The 16,918-nt window shown below is 45.5% G+C and overlaps 1 protein-coding gene and 1 long non-coding RNA gene across 23 annotated transcripts in view; one reads left to right on the top strand and one right to left on the bottom strand.

Moving 5' to 3' along the window:
* Nucleotides 1–2,696: 2,696 nt before the first annotated feature.
* On the bottom strand, nucleotides 2,697–15,344 carry LOC128340790 (uncharacterized). Its single transcript, XR_008313958.1, has 2 exons — nucleotides 15,210–15,344; nucleotides 2,697–3,276 (listed from the first exon to the last, which is right to left on the bottom strand). It is a non-coding gene; the product is annotated as an uncharacterized LOC128340790 (long non-coding RNA).
* An 814-nt stretch (nucleotides 15,345–16,158) lies between these two features.
* Nucleotides 16,159–16,918, top strand: part of DST (dystonin) — a 488,434-nt gene continuing 487,674 nt past the window's right edge. For 4 of the 22 annotated variants that reach the window (XM_053286448.1, XM_053286456.1, XM_053286445.1 and 1 more), the window contains exon 1: nucleotides 16,163–16,659. In XM_053286448.1, the coding sequence (XP_053142423.1) occupies nucleotides 16,479–16,659 (181 nt within the window). In that variant the 5' untranslated portion in view covers nucleotides 16,163–16,478. Of the gene's footprint in view, nucleotides 16,660–16,918 lie in introns of all 22 variants that reach the window. The other 18 variants (XM_053286454.1, XM_053286452.1, XM_053286459.1 and 15 more) reach the window with 10 other exon arrangements.

Genomic DNA, 16,918 nt, shown 5'->3' with positions numbered 1-16,918 from the left:
GAGACAGCAGCCTGCCGGCCACCACTCTGCCTTGTTCTGCCTCATACTCATAGGAGGAGAGCAAGAAAGAGTGTTTTGCTTTGCTTTGCTTTGCTTTGCTTGCCACCACGCCATTGCCCCTATGCCTATTGCCTTCTGCCTTGCCAGCCTGAGACCAGCCTGCCTGCCTGCCTGTCCCTGCTGGTTAGTGGCTAGTGTGGCTACCAGCCTGGGAATGGATGGATTAAAATTTATCTCTGCTACATTGCTTTTTTTAAAAATTGAATCCTGAGAAGAATTCTTTTTTCACCCCCTTGAGACTGAGAATCACTGCCTGTCTGTGCCAGCAGCCTCCAGCCCTAGACCCTGTGGTCACCTGGCCAGCCACCTCCTTTCCACCCAGATTTTCAAGGCTTTTTCCCCAGGCCCCCCCACCAATCTGAAGACTGAAGAAGGAGAAGAAGTCGTCAAGAAGAAGAAGAAAGAGTAGACTTAGAGACCAGACCACCACAGAAGTGGACAACTGGGTGAGCCCTAGACTGAGTGAGTATACCCCATTCTCTCTCTCTCTCTCTCTCTCTCTCTCTCTCTCTCTCTCTCTCTCTCTCTCTCTCTCTCATGCAATTCTAATGCCTTGGATTTGTGTGTGTGTGTGCCTGTATTTTGGGGACCTCATGGATGAGAGCACAGGACAGGCTCTCTCTCTCTCTCTCTCTCTCTCTCGACTTCTTTGCAATGAAGATTGGGTCATATTGTGACTTCTATCAATCATCATCATCATCATCATCATCTTGATTCAAACTAGATTGCTTGCATCTACAATAGGTTGTGCTGTAGGGATGTGCATGGACTGGTCCGGAGCCCATTCTAAGGGCCTCCAGACCGGTCCAGACCTGGGGCCAATTTGGTGGTCTGGCACTGGGGAGGGTGGACCTTTAAGGGCAGGGGAGGGTGTACTTACCCCTCCCACTACTTTCCCCCCTACAGCGCTCCTGCTTTTGAATGCATTTGGGGTGCAGGGTACCTCCCTGCTGCCCCTTCCCCCGTTCCTTGGCTAAAAGCTTCAAAATGCTGACTGCGTGCGTGCACCACGTCTGTGCGTCCCGTGTGTGTGCATCAGACGTGCGCATGCACAATATAGGGGACACACAGATGTGATGCATGCACGGTGTGCGTGTGTGCAGTCAGCCTTTTGAAGCTCTTAGCTGAGGAACAGGGGAAGGGGAGGCAGGGAGATGCCCTGCCGCCCCACATGCGTTCAAAAGCAGGAGCGCTGGAGAGGTAAAAGTGGCGGGAGGGATAAGTACACCCTTCCCCACCCTTAAAGGTCCACCCTCCCTAGTGCTGGACCACCGAGGTGCGGTTCCGTGCACATCACTATGGTCCTGGTGCTGCAGGCTCAGATCTATTGCAGAAATGTAAACAAAAAAAAGTGCTACAAATTGTGTGCCATTGTTGTCGTCATCACTCTTGTGTAGGTGGGAGGGGGGGCCAAACCTTGCTGTTCCACTGGCAGAATGTTGTTTTTTGCACCCTTCCTTAACCCACTTTTATGGCCGGGTGCCACAGATGTAGCTGTGTCTGTTACTTGTGAATGAAATATGCTTGGGGAAGGGAAGGCAGGGCACATTTGATGCTGTTGTTGTTGGTCCTAGTCTGCTGCATATGTGATATCACACTAACCTGCTTGCTTGTTGCTGGCTGCTGCTGCTACCCTAGTGTAGATTTTGAGTGCAGATGAGAGTGGATTCATTTGCAGTGACAAACAAGACTCTGCTCTCATCTGCTACCAGAGAATCTACACACAGAATACCTCCGAAACAACAAAACCCAGTACCCCATGGGCTTGTGGGTATGGGGGTGGTTGGCACCCTATGTGCACAATGCCACCACTTGCTCTGGGCCATCCTGGTGCCCCCCAATAGAGTTATAGGGCTGCTGAAACCCCCATTATTCCCTCTGGGGGGAAAGTTTAAAGATGTGCAAACTTCACTAATTCTTTAAAAATCACCCCTTTGCCCAATTCTTTTGAAGTGTGGGTGGTGGCAGGCACCGCTGGCAGGAGCAGCCCGCTTCTTCTGCCCCCTCACCTGGTGCTTTCTGGCTGGTGGGCCGAGCGGAGAGCCAACCCGCCACCTCCTCCTGCCCGCCTGCCTATTCCCGGCGGCTGGGTGAGCCCGCTGCCTGCTCCCAGTGGCTGGCCAGCTGCTGCCGGCTCCTGCTCCCAGTGGCCGGGCCATCTCGCCGCCACTGCCACCTCCTGCTCTCAGCAGCCGGGCTGGGCTGGCCCACCGCCACCTCCTCATCCCTATTTTCGTCTCCGCCGCTAGTCCAGCAGCTGCTCACGAACTCTCGCAAGAGCTGCCACACATAGGATTAGCAACAGGTACGCCTAGGAGAAATAAATATATAGAAGATTGTATTTTAAAACTCACTTCATACTATTGCTTGTGCTCAGCATGGCTCACTGATCGTCTGCAGGCTTTTTTGGCAGAAACTGAATGTGCAAGCATCAGTGAGGACTGATTAACATGATCGTGTCTGCCACATGATAATGGCAATAATTATGCAATAGGCTGGTCTTGTGAAACCATTATCATACATGTGGCTTTGATACATAATGGGACACCAGTGGAAGCAAACATGAAATGATAAGCTGATTGCTTGATTGGAATTAACTCTTACAATTATCTGAATTGACTCTCAGCACACCCAAGTTAAGGCTGCAAAGAATGTTTAAAAGGCATCATACAATTTTCAAAAGCCTATAATCTGAGTCTCTTTGATATCTCAAGAAGAATATTAGATCAATGGTAAAAGGATATTATATTAGCAGCAGAAGAGATATGAACCTTACTCAACTCCCCCAAAGAGTAAATGATAACTCTTTTTACTATGCCATAGGTCCAAAAAGACGCTCCCAGAATTCTATTATTTTTCCAAAGCACAAAGGAGCTCCCATATATCTTTTGTTTCCCTTCCTTGCCTTCTGAGTCTGTTGCTTCATGCGTCTTAAATGCATGACTTTGAGATGCATATTTGACTTGGGGCTTGCTCTAACAGACCATTGCCTGCTGTAATGAAGGGAGTATGTAAAATTGCCATTCCTTTTCTTCCTTCTGCATGTGCACTCATCCGGGATGTGGGCATGAAAGCAGATGTGGATGAACTGCTCATCTGTAAAGCTGAGTAATATTTACAGTATCTGTCTTGCACCAGAGTGATGTCCATTCATTCAAGCATCCATTACTGCATATTCTTTCCTTCCTTCTTCCAGGGCAAATTCATTTGAAGCATCTGTAGGATATTTAAGACTTGTCTTTAGTTGTTATCTGTTTTGTATACAGTAAGTACATCTTTGTTATACTGTATAAATAAATAGTGTCTGTTTGCTAGCAATGGGTACATCAGTGTATTCACTTCTAAGTTTTGAACTTATGCCCATTATTGGCTTATAGGAGGCCTCTTGATGCAAGCTTTTCAAGCTTCAGTGGAGCATGTGTGATTTTACTCTCTAATTTATCATAGTGTGTTGGATAATTTACAATTCTGTTGCATTTTGACTGAGAACCAGTAAAACTTCCCCACATCTCATGCTTTAAACGTTTAACTTGGACGATTTTACCTTGATGTATCCCCACTCATACATTGAAGGGTTTCCTCATTCAGTGGGGATATGCGTGTGGAGCTCCCTACACATATTCCTACTTGCATGCTGTGAAGGAATGACCCCTTCTTGCTTTGTTCTATGGACTGTAATTTGTGTTTTCTACTTGCCAAGCTCTTTAAGGGATAAAAATGTTGCTGCCTCTGAAAAGCAGCTCTTAGGTAACTGTTGTCAGCTGCAGAGTTTTGGAGGGAAAGTTGAAAACCATTACTATTGGTTATCACCAGGCAGAGAAAGAAGGTTCTAGCTGCGTGAGGTAGCAAACTCTCTAATTGGCCACGGTATCCCTTTAGAACTGAATATAAGAGTGACAGAGGAGAGCTATGAGAGAGAAGAGTTCTGTGCTGAGTGTTGTGTGAACTAAAAGGCTAGAATACTAGCAATACAGGTTGAGTACCCCTTATTTGGACTGCTTGGGACCAGCAGTGTTCTGGATTTTGGACTTTTCCAGATTTGGGAATCTTCTATACAGGGTAGACGGGGGTCTGGAATGTGAGCTGGAACTCTTGCGAGAGCGGGCGAGAGTTCCAGCGGGCGAGAAATGATGGCGGCGGCAAAGAGGTGGACGGATGAAGAGGCAAGCGGAGGAGGTGGGAAGCACTGGTGGGGGGGGTGGGTAGCAGCGGGACAGCCTGGCCTGGCCCTGAGAGAGGCGGTGGCGGGACAGCCCTGGCCCTGAGGAAGGCAGCTTGACTATCTTTTAAAAGTGAGCTGGGGCTTTGTTGTTGTTGTTGTTATGGCATGGTGTCCGGATTTTGGAGCATTCTAGATTTTGGCTATCCGGATAAGGGGTACTTGATCTGTATAAGATGGGGCTGAAACTGCTAGGGAAGTTAGCAGTAAGGGGAGGGCTGATCTTACTGAAGCCTGCTAGGCCTTGTGACCAGTGTTCCCTCTAAGGCATGTACATGCACATGAGTTTTGTTGATGTCCGCCCAGTTAATTTTAGATCCCATTCAGATCAGCCCAAGTGTTCATATGACCAGGGAGTGGGGTGGAAAAGCACACTTGCACCCTTCTATCTCCCCATTAGTCTGGGTAAAAAACCAGGCTACCCCTGTGAAAAGTGCCAGAATCAGGACCAATCCTGATACTCCACATGAGCTGCCCTACCCAGGTAGAGCTGTGTAAACTTGGGTAGGGCTGCTCATCTGGATCACCTCAGTATGTCTTTCATTGATTGACTTTTGGCATTGTCTTCCTTCCATGATGCTTGTTACAGGTATTTCTCTTTTTCGATTTTCACTGACACCAGTATCAACGTTTCAAACAAAGCTTTATTTCATTGCTAGCAATAAGCTTCTGGGTGTGGCTGCCCCCACCCCCTGGTAGTTCATCCATCTTATATACTGTGCAATCAACAACTTTCGCACCTGCGCATTGTATATAAGCCAAAGCATTCCTTTTAACCCAAAAGGTTCCGATTTGCTTCCAAGAGCCATATTTCTCACTCACACTTCTCAAGAGATCTGGCTTGTGGCCTTGGCCTGGTTCCCCTCCCTGTGGAGACATACTTTCAAACAGTGTCAAATATCCTCAAGGCAAAGGGGTGTGTAGCAGCTGCCTGCATCACTGATAAGACGTGCACAGCTTGTGCTGTACAAATCAATTGTGCTTTTTGGCTGTTTGAAAGCTATTTGCAAATAATATTCCAACAGGGGGAAACTAGCCTTTGATTCAGGTAAATACAGTATTATTCAATTATTATTTTGACATGCAGGTGTGTTCTGAAGAGTCTGATTCTAGTTTTAGGCAGTAATCCTATACACACTTAGGAGGGAGGAAGCTCCATTTAACATAGTAGGAGATACAGCTGAGTAAATGTGCACTGGATTGCAATGCACAAATAGGCGGAAACGGCCCAAAGAGCTATGGTAACCTAGTTCTAGGACTCACAAAAGGAACTCCTTAAGGATCATGTGTTCTTAAGATGATCTTATTCTATTGTAAAGGAATAGTGTAGTAAATAAATCATCACCTATGATTTCATTCTTATTCATAGCTGACGTTGAAGCTTTATCCATTGAAGAGGAAGATTTTTCAAGCTGTTTAATTCTGCAAAGTCGAATTTAATTCATTTGTGAACACACAATGCAAAAATGTTGGCTCTATTTCCTATTTTTAAAGAAGTGGCCCTGAATCTGTGGTGGCAAGAAGATAAACCTTGTGGCATAATACCTGAAGGAGGTTCATGCCATAATAAAACAGTTGCTCTGAAGAATTGGTGCTATCCATTGGTGCTATTCATAAGCAATTGGTGCTATCCATTCTGAAACCTCAAGGACAGGGCTAAAACTATCATGTTGAATAAATGGTATTTTGGAGTGAGCAAAAATGTTTCTTAAATAAGTCTTCTAAACAGGAGCAATCACCAGTCATGTACACACATGGACAAATGTGTTGTACCCCTCCACGAAAAAAGAACCCACAATTGTCTCTGAAATAACTTGAAACTGACAAACGTAATTGGCACCCATCATAGTTTATTCCGCATTTAACAAACATCTGACTTTGCTTTAGAGTTTTGATGCAACAGAATATTTAAGATAATAACACAAATGAAAATGGCATGGACAAAAATGATGGGACCCTTAACCTAATATTTTATTGCACAACCTTTAGAGGCAATCACTGCACATTCCTGTAGCTCTCAGTGAGACTTCTGCACCTGTCAACAGGTATTTTGGCCCACTCTTCCTGAGCAAACTGCTCCAGCTGTGTCAGGTTTGAAGGGTGCCTTCTCCAGACTGCCCGTTTCAGTTCCTTCCGTAGATGTTTGATAGGATTCAAATCAGGGTTCATAGAAGGCCACTTCAGAATAGTCCAATGTTTTGTCCTTAGCCATTCTTGGGTGCTTTTAGCTATGAGTTTTGGGTCATTAACCTGTTGGAGGATCCATGACCTGCGACTGAGACAGAGCTTTCTGACACTGGGCAGTACGTTTCGATCCAGAATGTCTTGATAGTCTTGAGATTTCATTGTTCCCTGCACAGACTCAAGGCACCCTGTGCCAGATGCAGCAAAGCAGCCCCAAAACATCACCAAGCCTCCTCCATGTTTCACAGTAGGTATGGTGTTCTTTTCTTTGAAAGCTTCATTTTTTCATCTGTGGACATAGAGCTGATGTGATGTGATGCAAAAAGCTCCAGTTTTGTCTCATCTGTCCAAAGGACATTCTCCCAGAAGCATTGTGGCTTGTCAATATGCATTTGAGCAAATCCCACTCTGGCTTTTTGACATTTTTCTTTCAACAGTGGAGTCCTCCTGGATCTTCTTCCATTGAGCTCACTGGCACTCAAAAAGTGACAGATGGAGCAATCAGACACTGATGGACCTTGACCCTGGAGTTCAGCTTGTATCTCTTGGGAAGTTGTCCTTGGCTTTTTGTCTACCATTTTCTCACTCTCCTTCTGGGGTCCCATTCCAGGGTCAGTTTTTCTCTTGCGGCCGCGTCCAGGGAGGTTGGCTACAGTCCCATGGACCTTGAACTTCTTCATCATATTTGCAACTGTTGTCACAGGAACATCAAACTGCTTGGAAACTGTCTTATAGCCTTTGCCTTTAACATGCTTGTCTATAATTTTCTTTCTGATCTCCTCAGACAACTCTCTCCTTTGCTTTCTCTGGTCCATTTTCATTGTGGGACACACAATGATACCAAACAGCAGAGTGACTACTTTTCTCCATTTCAATAGGCTGAATGACTGATTGCACGATTGGAGACATCAGTATGCTGATGACACCTAAATCTATCTCTCCATGTCAACATCATCAGGAGAAGGCATAACCAGCATGCCTGCCTGGAGGTGGTGATGGGCTGGTTGAGGGATAACAAACTGAGACTGAATCAAGATAAGATGGAGGTACTCACTGTACGGGGTTGAAACCCAGGAGATTAGTTTGATCTGCCTGTTCTGTATGGGGTCACACTTCCCTGGAAGGAATAGGCACACAATCTGGGGGTGCTTCTGGACCCAAGCCTCTCCCTGGTGTCCCAGGTTGAGGCAGTGGCCAGAAGTGCCTTCTGTCAGCTTCGACTGATACCAGGGGCGTAACAAGGCTGGAGTGGGCCCAGAGACAAAAATTTAAAATGGGCCCCTCGCTGATACACACACACAAGGATCGAGGCAGGGAGGGAGGGTCGAGAGACACAGAGAGAGAGATACTAGCCAGGTCGAAGGAAGAAATACGAAGGAAGGATCTTAATGAAGGAAGCTCTGCGGGTGTTGGGGAGTCATGTGACTTGCCTCTGGGGGGCCCCTCGAGGCATGGGGGCCCCCAGGCAGCTGCCTCCCCTTGCCTAATAGTAGTTACGCCCCGACTGATACACCAGCTGCATCCGTTTCTTGAGATTAACGACCTCAGTACCATGGTACATATGCTGGTAACCTCCGGATTGGATTACTGCAATGTGCTCTATGTGGGGCTGCCCTTGTATGTAGTCTGGAAACTACAGTTGCTCCAGAATGCGGCAGCCAGACAGTCTCTGGGTCATCTTGTAAAGACCATGTTACTCCCATATTGAAAGAGCTACATTGGCTGCTGATAGGTTTCTGGACAAAATACAAGGTGCTGGTTATTTATTTATTTATTTGATTTATATACCACCTTTCCAAAAATGGCTCAGGGCAATTTACATCAAAACAAAAACAAAACAATTAAAATCAAAACTAAATTAAACAAGTAAAATCATGTAAACATTAAAATCATTAACATTAAAATAATTTTAAACCAACATTACAAATTTTAAAACTATAAATCGAATTAAAAGCCTGGGTGAATAAATGTGTCTTCAGTGCCTTTTTAAAAGTTGCCAGAAATGGGGAGACTCTTATTTCAACTGGGAGCATATTCCAAAGTCCAGGGGCACAACGGATAAGACCCGTCCCTGACTAGCCGCCAGACTAGTTGGCGGCAACCGTAGACGGATCTCTCCAGATGATCTTAACAGGCGGTGGGGGCGGCTCATGGTGAAGAAGACGCTCTCTTAAATGCTCATGGCCTAAGCTGTTTAGGGCTTTAGAAGTCATAAACAGCACCTTGTATTTTGCCTGGAAATGTATCGGCAGCCAGTGTAGTTCTTTCAGCACAGGATTAATATGGTCTCTCCTAGGTTTTACTGTGGAACAGTGATGTAGTTGCAAATTCAGAAGTGCAGACACTCTCCATGACAGCCCCCATGGCCATGCCTACCCCAACAGCCAGAGAAGCCGAGAAGTACCAGTGCTCCAACCCTGTGTACCCCTCCCCCATACTCCTACTGTGGAATTTAAATTATTGCATTAAATAATAATAATAATAATAATAATAATAATTGTATTTTGTATTGTTAGCCACATTGGGGCCTTTTGACAGTTTCTAGGAGAAACAGAAAACTAGAATAGGGGTTCTCAATGTTGGGTCTCCAGATGTTATTGGACTTCCATAATCCCCCACCCCAGTGGGATTATGGGAGTTGAAGTCCAATAACATCTGGAGACCCAACGTTGAGAATCCATGAACTAGAATGTTGGCAGTGATGAGAGAAGCTGGATCAGACATTTATAGAATACCATAGGGAAGGATGAAGCGATAGGGAGGATTGGCAAGAGATGGCACTGGTGCTTTGCTCATGGGCAGCAAAAGGAGGTGAGATGAGAAAAAGTGGTATTCCTTCACTGTCATAAACCTGGTTTCCCTGCCTGAAACCTGGAAATCCAGTTGAAATTAAAGGCAGAAAGAGATGAACACTGATGTTCACAGTCTGAGAAATCTCTTCCCAAATCCTTCCTCAAAGAAAGCTTTAATCTTGCTCAAGAAGATGTGGAAGGAGATTTGAAAATTTGATTCATAAAACTGGTGGTGTGAGTTTTGCCTTCTTGATCACTGTAGATATATACTGTAGCTAGGGACTCTTAACATAACAGTGTTAATGTTCCTGATAGTTGGGAAACCGTCACCACTCTGGAACATAATGCCCATCTGAGCTTGGGAAAAGTGGCATCTGACTTCCAGATATGGAGATGTTAGCTAGTTTGGAAGTTGAAATTCAGAGGCAGGGAATAGGTTCCGATGACCTGCAGAGAGTATGTAGGAAGCAAGCAGTAGTTCTCAGTGAGCATGAGTTCCCACTACTCACGGGTACTTCTGCCCATTTCCGTGTCATCGGAAGCCAGATATGTTGGATAGAGAAGCCAGATATGTTGGATAGAGAACATCAGCGCCCCTCTGCCACATGAGTGACATTGTCAAGCCAACTTCAAATGTTGGTTACAGGTGTCAGGTTGATGGAAGGGTCCCAACAATTTCCACCTGACATTTCTGGCTTCAAATGACACAGAAATGGGCAGAAATACTGGCAAGCCATAGGAGCACACACTCGCCAGGAACCATAACTTCTTTCCTACTTTCCGTGAGTCATCTGAAACTGCCCAGAGAGAGAGAGAGAGAGAGCTGGGAGATTATAGTTGAAATTAGCTGGGATTAGTAGCCTGGTGTTGGAGGACTGTATAAATTGCTCTTTGGGAAGGTTAATGGTTTTGTCACTTACTGAAGGAATATACTTGCTCACTGGAAGCAAGTGTATTCCTTGCTGTGTATTTGTAAATAAAACAAGTTGAAAAAGCCAACGTCTGGACATAACTCTCCAGGGCTGTCTCATCCAAAGAAAACTAAAATCTGAAGCATTGCCCCTGGAATTTCTCATTGTTCGGGAAAGTGGAATGAGTAACATGTCTATTTTTTTTTCTTTAGAAAGCTTAGAGACACTTTAGGTGTCTCTCATCCAGGCACTGATCCCATCAAAAGTTGCTTAGCTTCATCAAAGCTACAGCATTAGGTAAACCCAGAAAGGGGCCCTTTGCAGGGAGGATAAAGGAATGAGCCTCAAATCAGTAGGACGAGGACATGCCCCTCAGTTATTGCTAGTAAGGGATAGAACTTGCTTACCATTAGTGTCCTTGGAGCCTGCCTTTGTTTGAAATATCATACTTAGGGGCGTAACTATAATAGGGCAAGGGGAGACAGTTGTCTGGGGGCCCACTGCCTTGGGCCCCCTGCCAGAGGCAAGTCACATGACTGACTCCTCCAGTTGCGCACCTGCCCATTTGTATTCCTCCTCCAAAACTGATGTGGGTGTTAAGACCTGGACCTACCAGAACAGCATGTCTTTCTAGTACCATTAAATGACTTGTATCGTCCAAAAAATAATTTAGGATGATGTTCTATTGTGGCACATAGGTGTGTGTGTGTGTATGTTGTTACCACTATTCAGCCTCATTTAAGATTTCTTTACTTCATGAGCTGAGCTTCAGTGAGGGGGGCCCATTTTAAAATCTTGTCTCTGGGCCTACTCCAACCTTGCTATGCCCCTGATCATACTGCATTGACTACTGCTTCGGACACTGCAGGCTATATGGTATAGCCAGGAGATGAAGCCAGAAATTATGAATTTTATTCAAGCCAACTGGAATGCAGTCCCCCTTGCCTCTCTCCCATATATATGCATCGATACATGACATACCCCTGATTATAATTGTGGGTGCAATCTTTCTGTTCCTTTTAAAAAAGATCGGCTTAGACCTCATGGATACAGGACAATATCTTTACTTTTAAAACGTGCCATTTTTGAAAGGTAGATCAGTTGTGATATGCAATAAAATCCCTCCTAGAGAATCAGCTACAGATAAACGTATGAGTTTTTAAGATTCCAGCAGCTCAGCTGGGAGGAACGGGTCTTGGCAATGAATTGCTGCAGCTGTTTGGTGGAGGACCTTGTGAGTGGCTGTTCCAAAAGTTCAACTGAAGGCAATGCAAAGTACACAGCAACATGGAATGGTAATTGTGTGTCATAACTGCAGACTGCATAATCTGTCTGTGTTTCTGGAAAGAAATCAGGAGCTTACAGGGCTGTTCTTTTGCATGCCATGTGTTCAGTGCCAATGAACCTGCTGTTTTTGTGGAGCTTGAGGTGAAAATAGTGTTGGCGCTGGGACAGCAAAGCTTCTGCAGATCTGAGAGTTTTGTTTTTTGCCAAAATCAAGGATGTGGAATAAAATGGATAAAAAAATCAAGGACGTGGAATAAAATGGATGCATGCCTCTTTCATTCCCTGTTATGCACTTCCCATGATGAATTCATGACTTTGGCATTCTCCTCGCTTCTGTTAGCACACCATTTCCCATAATTTACTGTGACAAACTACTGGCCTTGGGGATAATGCCTACCTGTCTTTTGGAATCTTTCCTAGTATGTGATTTTAAAAGAATGGAAAGGTAGAACAAAATGTCTGCTGTGAAGAAAAAGAAGATGCCAAGAACCATCACTTGTCGTGCCTGCTCCTCCTCCCTACAAAGCATAGGAGGGAGACTCCATTTGAGCAAAGAGCTTTGGAAGAATTTGAAGACTTTTACCGAATGGTGTTATTTTTCCAAACAAAAGTTAGGTTTCTTATAGCATCGTAAAAGGCAGAAACCTGTGTACGTCAGAGCATGTTTTTACAGAGCTTTTGTGAAATTGGTCTTTTAAGTGATTCTGTCTGCGTGACCACTGTTTGAGCTCTATCTTTTTCTCCAAGAACTAGACAACCAGGGAGCAGGGGGAAAGCAACATGTAGTTATCTAGGCCACATAATACCATGAAACTCACTGTGTGACAGTGTTTTCTGTAACAAGATATCCCAGATGTTTTTGACTACAACTCCCAACTAGGGTTTCCATATTCTGGCTTTCCAAATCCGGGTGCCTAACTTGCATATTATGGAAATTGACTTGGAAATAATTTTTCAGCCAAATAGTGACTGCACATTTTGCTCCATAACTCTGCTTAGCTTCTTCTTCTTCTTCTTCTTTGGTTTAATGAAAGCTGAAATCCGGGCAAATCTGGGTGGGCTAAACAATCTGGGTGAGATGCTTAAAATCCGGGTGAAACCTGAAATTCCAGGGGGCATAGCAACTCTACTCCCAACATCCCCAAAGGCCACTGCAGCTGGGGATTCTGGAGTTGTATCAATATCTGGGATTCCCTGCTACAGAGAACACTGCTGGGTGACCTTGGGCTAGTCACTCTCTTTCAGCTTAATGTACCCTACAGGATTATTGTGAGAATAAAATGGAGAGGGGGACCTTGTCCATCACCCTAAGATTCTTGTTAGAAGTGTGGTATAGAATGTAATAATACATTTTTAAAAAATGGCTGCCTCTGATGGAGATATACCATTTGCTCTATAATGCAAATGCATAATACAGTTTTCCAGTCAAGGTCTGCCCTGGTTTGCATTGTAAGATATTCCCCTTAGGGGATGCAGTTGCTCAAGGAAGAACACGTGCATGCTTGCATGCAGAAGGTTCCAAGTTCTCTCCCTGGCATCTCCAAAATAGGGCTCGGAGAGACTCCTGCTTGCAACCTTGGAGAAGACACTGCCAGTCTGTGTATTGGTTCATATATTAAGCGAGATGGACCAATGGTCTAATTCAGGATAAAGGCAGCTTCATATGTTCTTATCCTGTTACATATTCTCACACACACCGACCACTGAAATCAACTGAACTTTCAACCAGTCATAGGTGGGTGTGGGATTAAAGCCAAAAGCTGGAGTTTATAACCATCAAATACTTGCAATGTTTTTTGTAACCCTCAAATCACCTGCAAGTAACCTCTCACTGTTTCTGTCAAAGTCAATAAGAACTGTGCTACTTATTAAACCCAAAGCTTGCAAAGTTCATCCTCAAAATAAGTTGGTTACAAGTGCTTCTGCAACCATTTGCCTTCATTGTCCCTGACGTCATATGCATTTTATTTGCCACAAGCTCAACTTCCCAAGAATTTACTGTAAATACTGCTGATATGCTAAATCTCCCAGAGTCTCCCAGTTTGCAAGACATCAGTGTCGAGGTACTGAAAAATTTCTGGTTACTGCAGTATATTGCAGCAATGTACTGCAGCAAGGCATACGGGAGGCAAGCAATCTGCCTCACCTTGAAATAATGGAAATCTTATTAATCTCAGAGTAACCTGCATGCCTCTACAGTGAGTGACTGCAGTGCACTGCAGTACTGAGAAACATTTCACTTGCCACATCCTGCGTGCACCTTTGGCTGTATCTGCTGGAAACCAAGCCCTGAATCAGTACACCATTTACTGGCCATTTATGATGTAATCCTATTGTAATATTCTATGAGTTGTAAATGATGGTCAGCATTAGCTAAATCTACAATCCTACACACACACACACACACACACAAACGGAAGTAAGTTCCACTGAACATAGTAAACATGGATCAAATCAGACTACCATCAACACGAAAGGAGATTAATTCAGCTAAAAAAACTGAACGTTCTACAGCTGACATATAGAACACAAACTATATACAGCTTTAGGTTGCTTTTGAATCCAAATTTGTTTAACGAATCAAATCTAACTCTGTTTCGTTGTTCACTTCTATGATTCAAGTGGTATATGCTGACAATATGTACTCTCTGCTGCATAAGCACCCACAATGCATTTGCATTGTGCCAATCAGAGAAAAGCAGAAGGACTGTAATTTGTTAAGAGTCACATTTGATTATTACCAAAGAGTTACAAACAGTTTCCTTGTGCATGTTGTGGTTAAGAAGTCGGTCAAAAAATAAGGACAGGGTAGTAATTAAACTTCAAAGGCAGTATTTCTGCACTGAATGTTAATATCCTTTAGAGAAACAGAGGGAAGTCTGTAATTTACAACAGATATTTTCAGTTAGAAAACTGGGTTGGAACTTCAGTAGGGCAAGTATGCTAATTGATTTAATGTTTTAAATGATTTTAATTGTAAACTGCCCAGAGATGCTAGTTTTGGGCGGTATAGAAATATTTTAAATAAATAAAAATAAATCATGCATATTTTTATCATATCTACTGTATGAGCCATTCAGCATCCACACTGGTGAAGGCCACTGCTGGTAGATGCAGCAAGTTGCAATTCACTACAAGGAGAGAGTGTAGCAGTAACAGGTAAGATGTCTGATTTTGCTGCAGCAACATGGCATACTGGGAAACTTTCCAGTAACTGACAGAGTAACTGTTGATGTTTGGAACTGGGAAAATATGAAAATTACGTATCTTCATTATCAAGCATGTAGTATATTTCATAATGTAAGAATTTTGTAATTGAGATCAATAAGCTCCTTTGCACAAACAACTTGTTACACAAGGAAGGTAAAAGAAACAGAGCTCTCTGCAAAATATCATTGTCCAAGATATTTGTTCAGGGGCGTAGCTATAATTGAACAGACGGTCCCAGCTCCACACTCTCCCCTACTTTCTTCATTATCTCCTTCACTCCGAGGGGGCCGTTGGGGAGAGGGGTGAACACAGGCCCCCTTCTTCCCTAGCTAGGCCCCTGATCTCATTATCTCATGATGTACCAGAAATCTGTCATGAAGCCGGTCTTAATTATATTTCCTGCTTTGACTTGGTAATAGACAGGTTTGTAGACCAAGTAGTGTAGAAGTCAAAATAACAAAGATCGGGAATAGTATTGACTGGTATTTTATTACTCATACATCACCTGACCCCAATCAAATTCCAAGGCTATGGCCCCATCCCTACCTCGGATGAAAAGATGCAGAGGTGCTTCTTTGGGTGTTTAAATCAGCTTGACCTCCAAACGCATTTGAATTCGCTAAGAAGGAAAAGCCTGTCTCTCAACATGTGCAACATTTTCCGTGTGGGGGAGAAAAGCATGACGTCGATTTGCCAAATCACTGCACGCAGGCAGGGCAGGGATCAAGGGGCGGGGGAGTAAAGCGGTCAGAGAGGAAAGGAGGCCCGCCTGCGCTTTCGCCGTGTGGCTTTCCCGCTTGTCCTTGCTTCCTTCTCCGAAGCTGCAAGATCTGTGCGAAGAGGAAAGATCCTCTCTAGTCCACAAGGGAGGCGGCGGCGGCGGCGGCAGCAGCGCGGCAAGCGGATGATGGTGCGCCTGCCTCGTCCTGCCTCTCCCGCCAAGTCTACCTGTCGGCCAGGGCTGGTGATGTCTTTCTCTCTGGGCTGGCCAGGGATTCTGTCTTCTCCAGAAGTCTGTCTAGGTGTCCCTCCTCTTGACTGTTCCTTACTCGTCCCTTAAAGCAGCCATTTTCACTCTGCAGCAGCATGTGATGTCATCAGCCACAAGGCAGCCCCCCCCCCGCCAAAAGCCGCCCCCCCGCCCGAATCCCCTCACTCATGATCACCTCGCGGCAGGAGCAGCAGCAGCAAACTTGGGGAGTCGCCCCTTCCACTCCCTTCCCGCCCCTTCAGCAAATCGCTTTCCTGATGGGCAGCCGCCGCCAGCTCCTCTCCGTGTCAACAACATTCTTGAGACGGGGCATTGCTGTGATGCAAAAGCCGGAGGTGCACAGCAGCACCAGCAGCAATGCTGTGCTGCAGCATCGGCTCCGGTGGGGTGCCCTCTCCCTGTCTCCAGGCAGGACTGCAGCTTAGGTGCTGCTGATCCATCTGCATTTGCTCCGTCCAAAAAAAAAAAAAAAGAGCCGGAGGGAAAAATCCCTGCTGGTGGTGGTGCTGCCGCCGCCGCCTTCTCGTCTGCTGAGTCATGGATTGAAGCGAGGGTCCCTCTTCCTCATCGCGGAAATCACTGACACGTCGCAGAACCGTGTTTGCTGCAGCCATTGGGAGCCCTGATTCCAGGGCCACAAGGAGCAAGGAAGGATAATGCTCCTCCTCCAGCCCGCTGCATAGGCAAGCTTGCCCTTTGCTGCGTCCCAATCCTCTCCAAGGCTCCTGTCTGTCCTCCAGGCTTCTTTCTCACTACCCCGTCCCCTGCCTGGCCTCTCTTCCTCCCGAGGGAGGGGGAGAAAAAGCCCCCCACACTCTTGAACCATGATCGCCGCCGCTTTCTTAGTTTTGCTGAGACCCTACAGCATCCAATGTGCCCTCTTCTTGCTGCTTCTCCTGCTGGGGACCATGGCTACAATTTTATTCTTCTGCTGCTGGCACCGTAAGCTCCAGAAAGGGAGGCATCCGATCAAATCCGTCTTTTCAGGTCGCTCAAGGAGCCGAGGTAAGAGAGACGCAGCGCCTGCCTGCCTGCCTGCCTGCTTTCCCTACCAAAGGGGGACGGTCGGAGGAATTTAGACTCCTAAAAGGGAGGGTGAAAGGGAACCCCGCATCGCCTGCTCAAGCTGTGATGCCTTTTTGCTTGTGCTGGGTGGTGTTGCTAATAAGAAGGCTCGTGAGCTCTCTGGAGCCCCTCGATTATATTTGGGAAAGGGCATTTCAGAGGAGCAGGGATTGCCGCAGCCGAGTCTCCACCCCCTCCC

Source organism: Hemicordylus capensis, chromosome 1 (assembly GCF_027244095.1).
Source record: "Hemicordylus capensis ecotype Gifberg chromosome 1, rHemCap1.1.pri, whole genome shotgun sequence".
Taxonomy (NCBI): domain Eukaryota; kingdom Metazoa; phylum Chordata; class Lepidosauria; order Squamata; family Cordylidae; genus Hemicordylus; species Hemicordylus capensis.
Note: the sequence above shows the minus strand (reverse complement) of the source record. Positions and strands in the feature narration are given on the sequence as shown.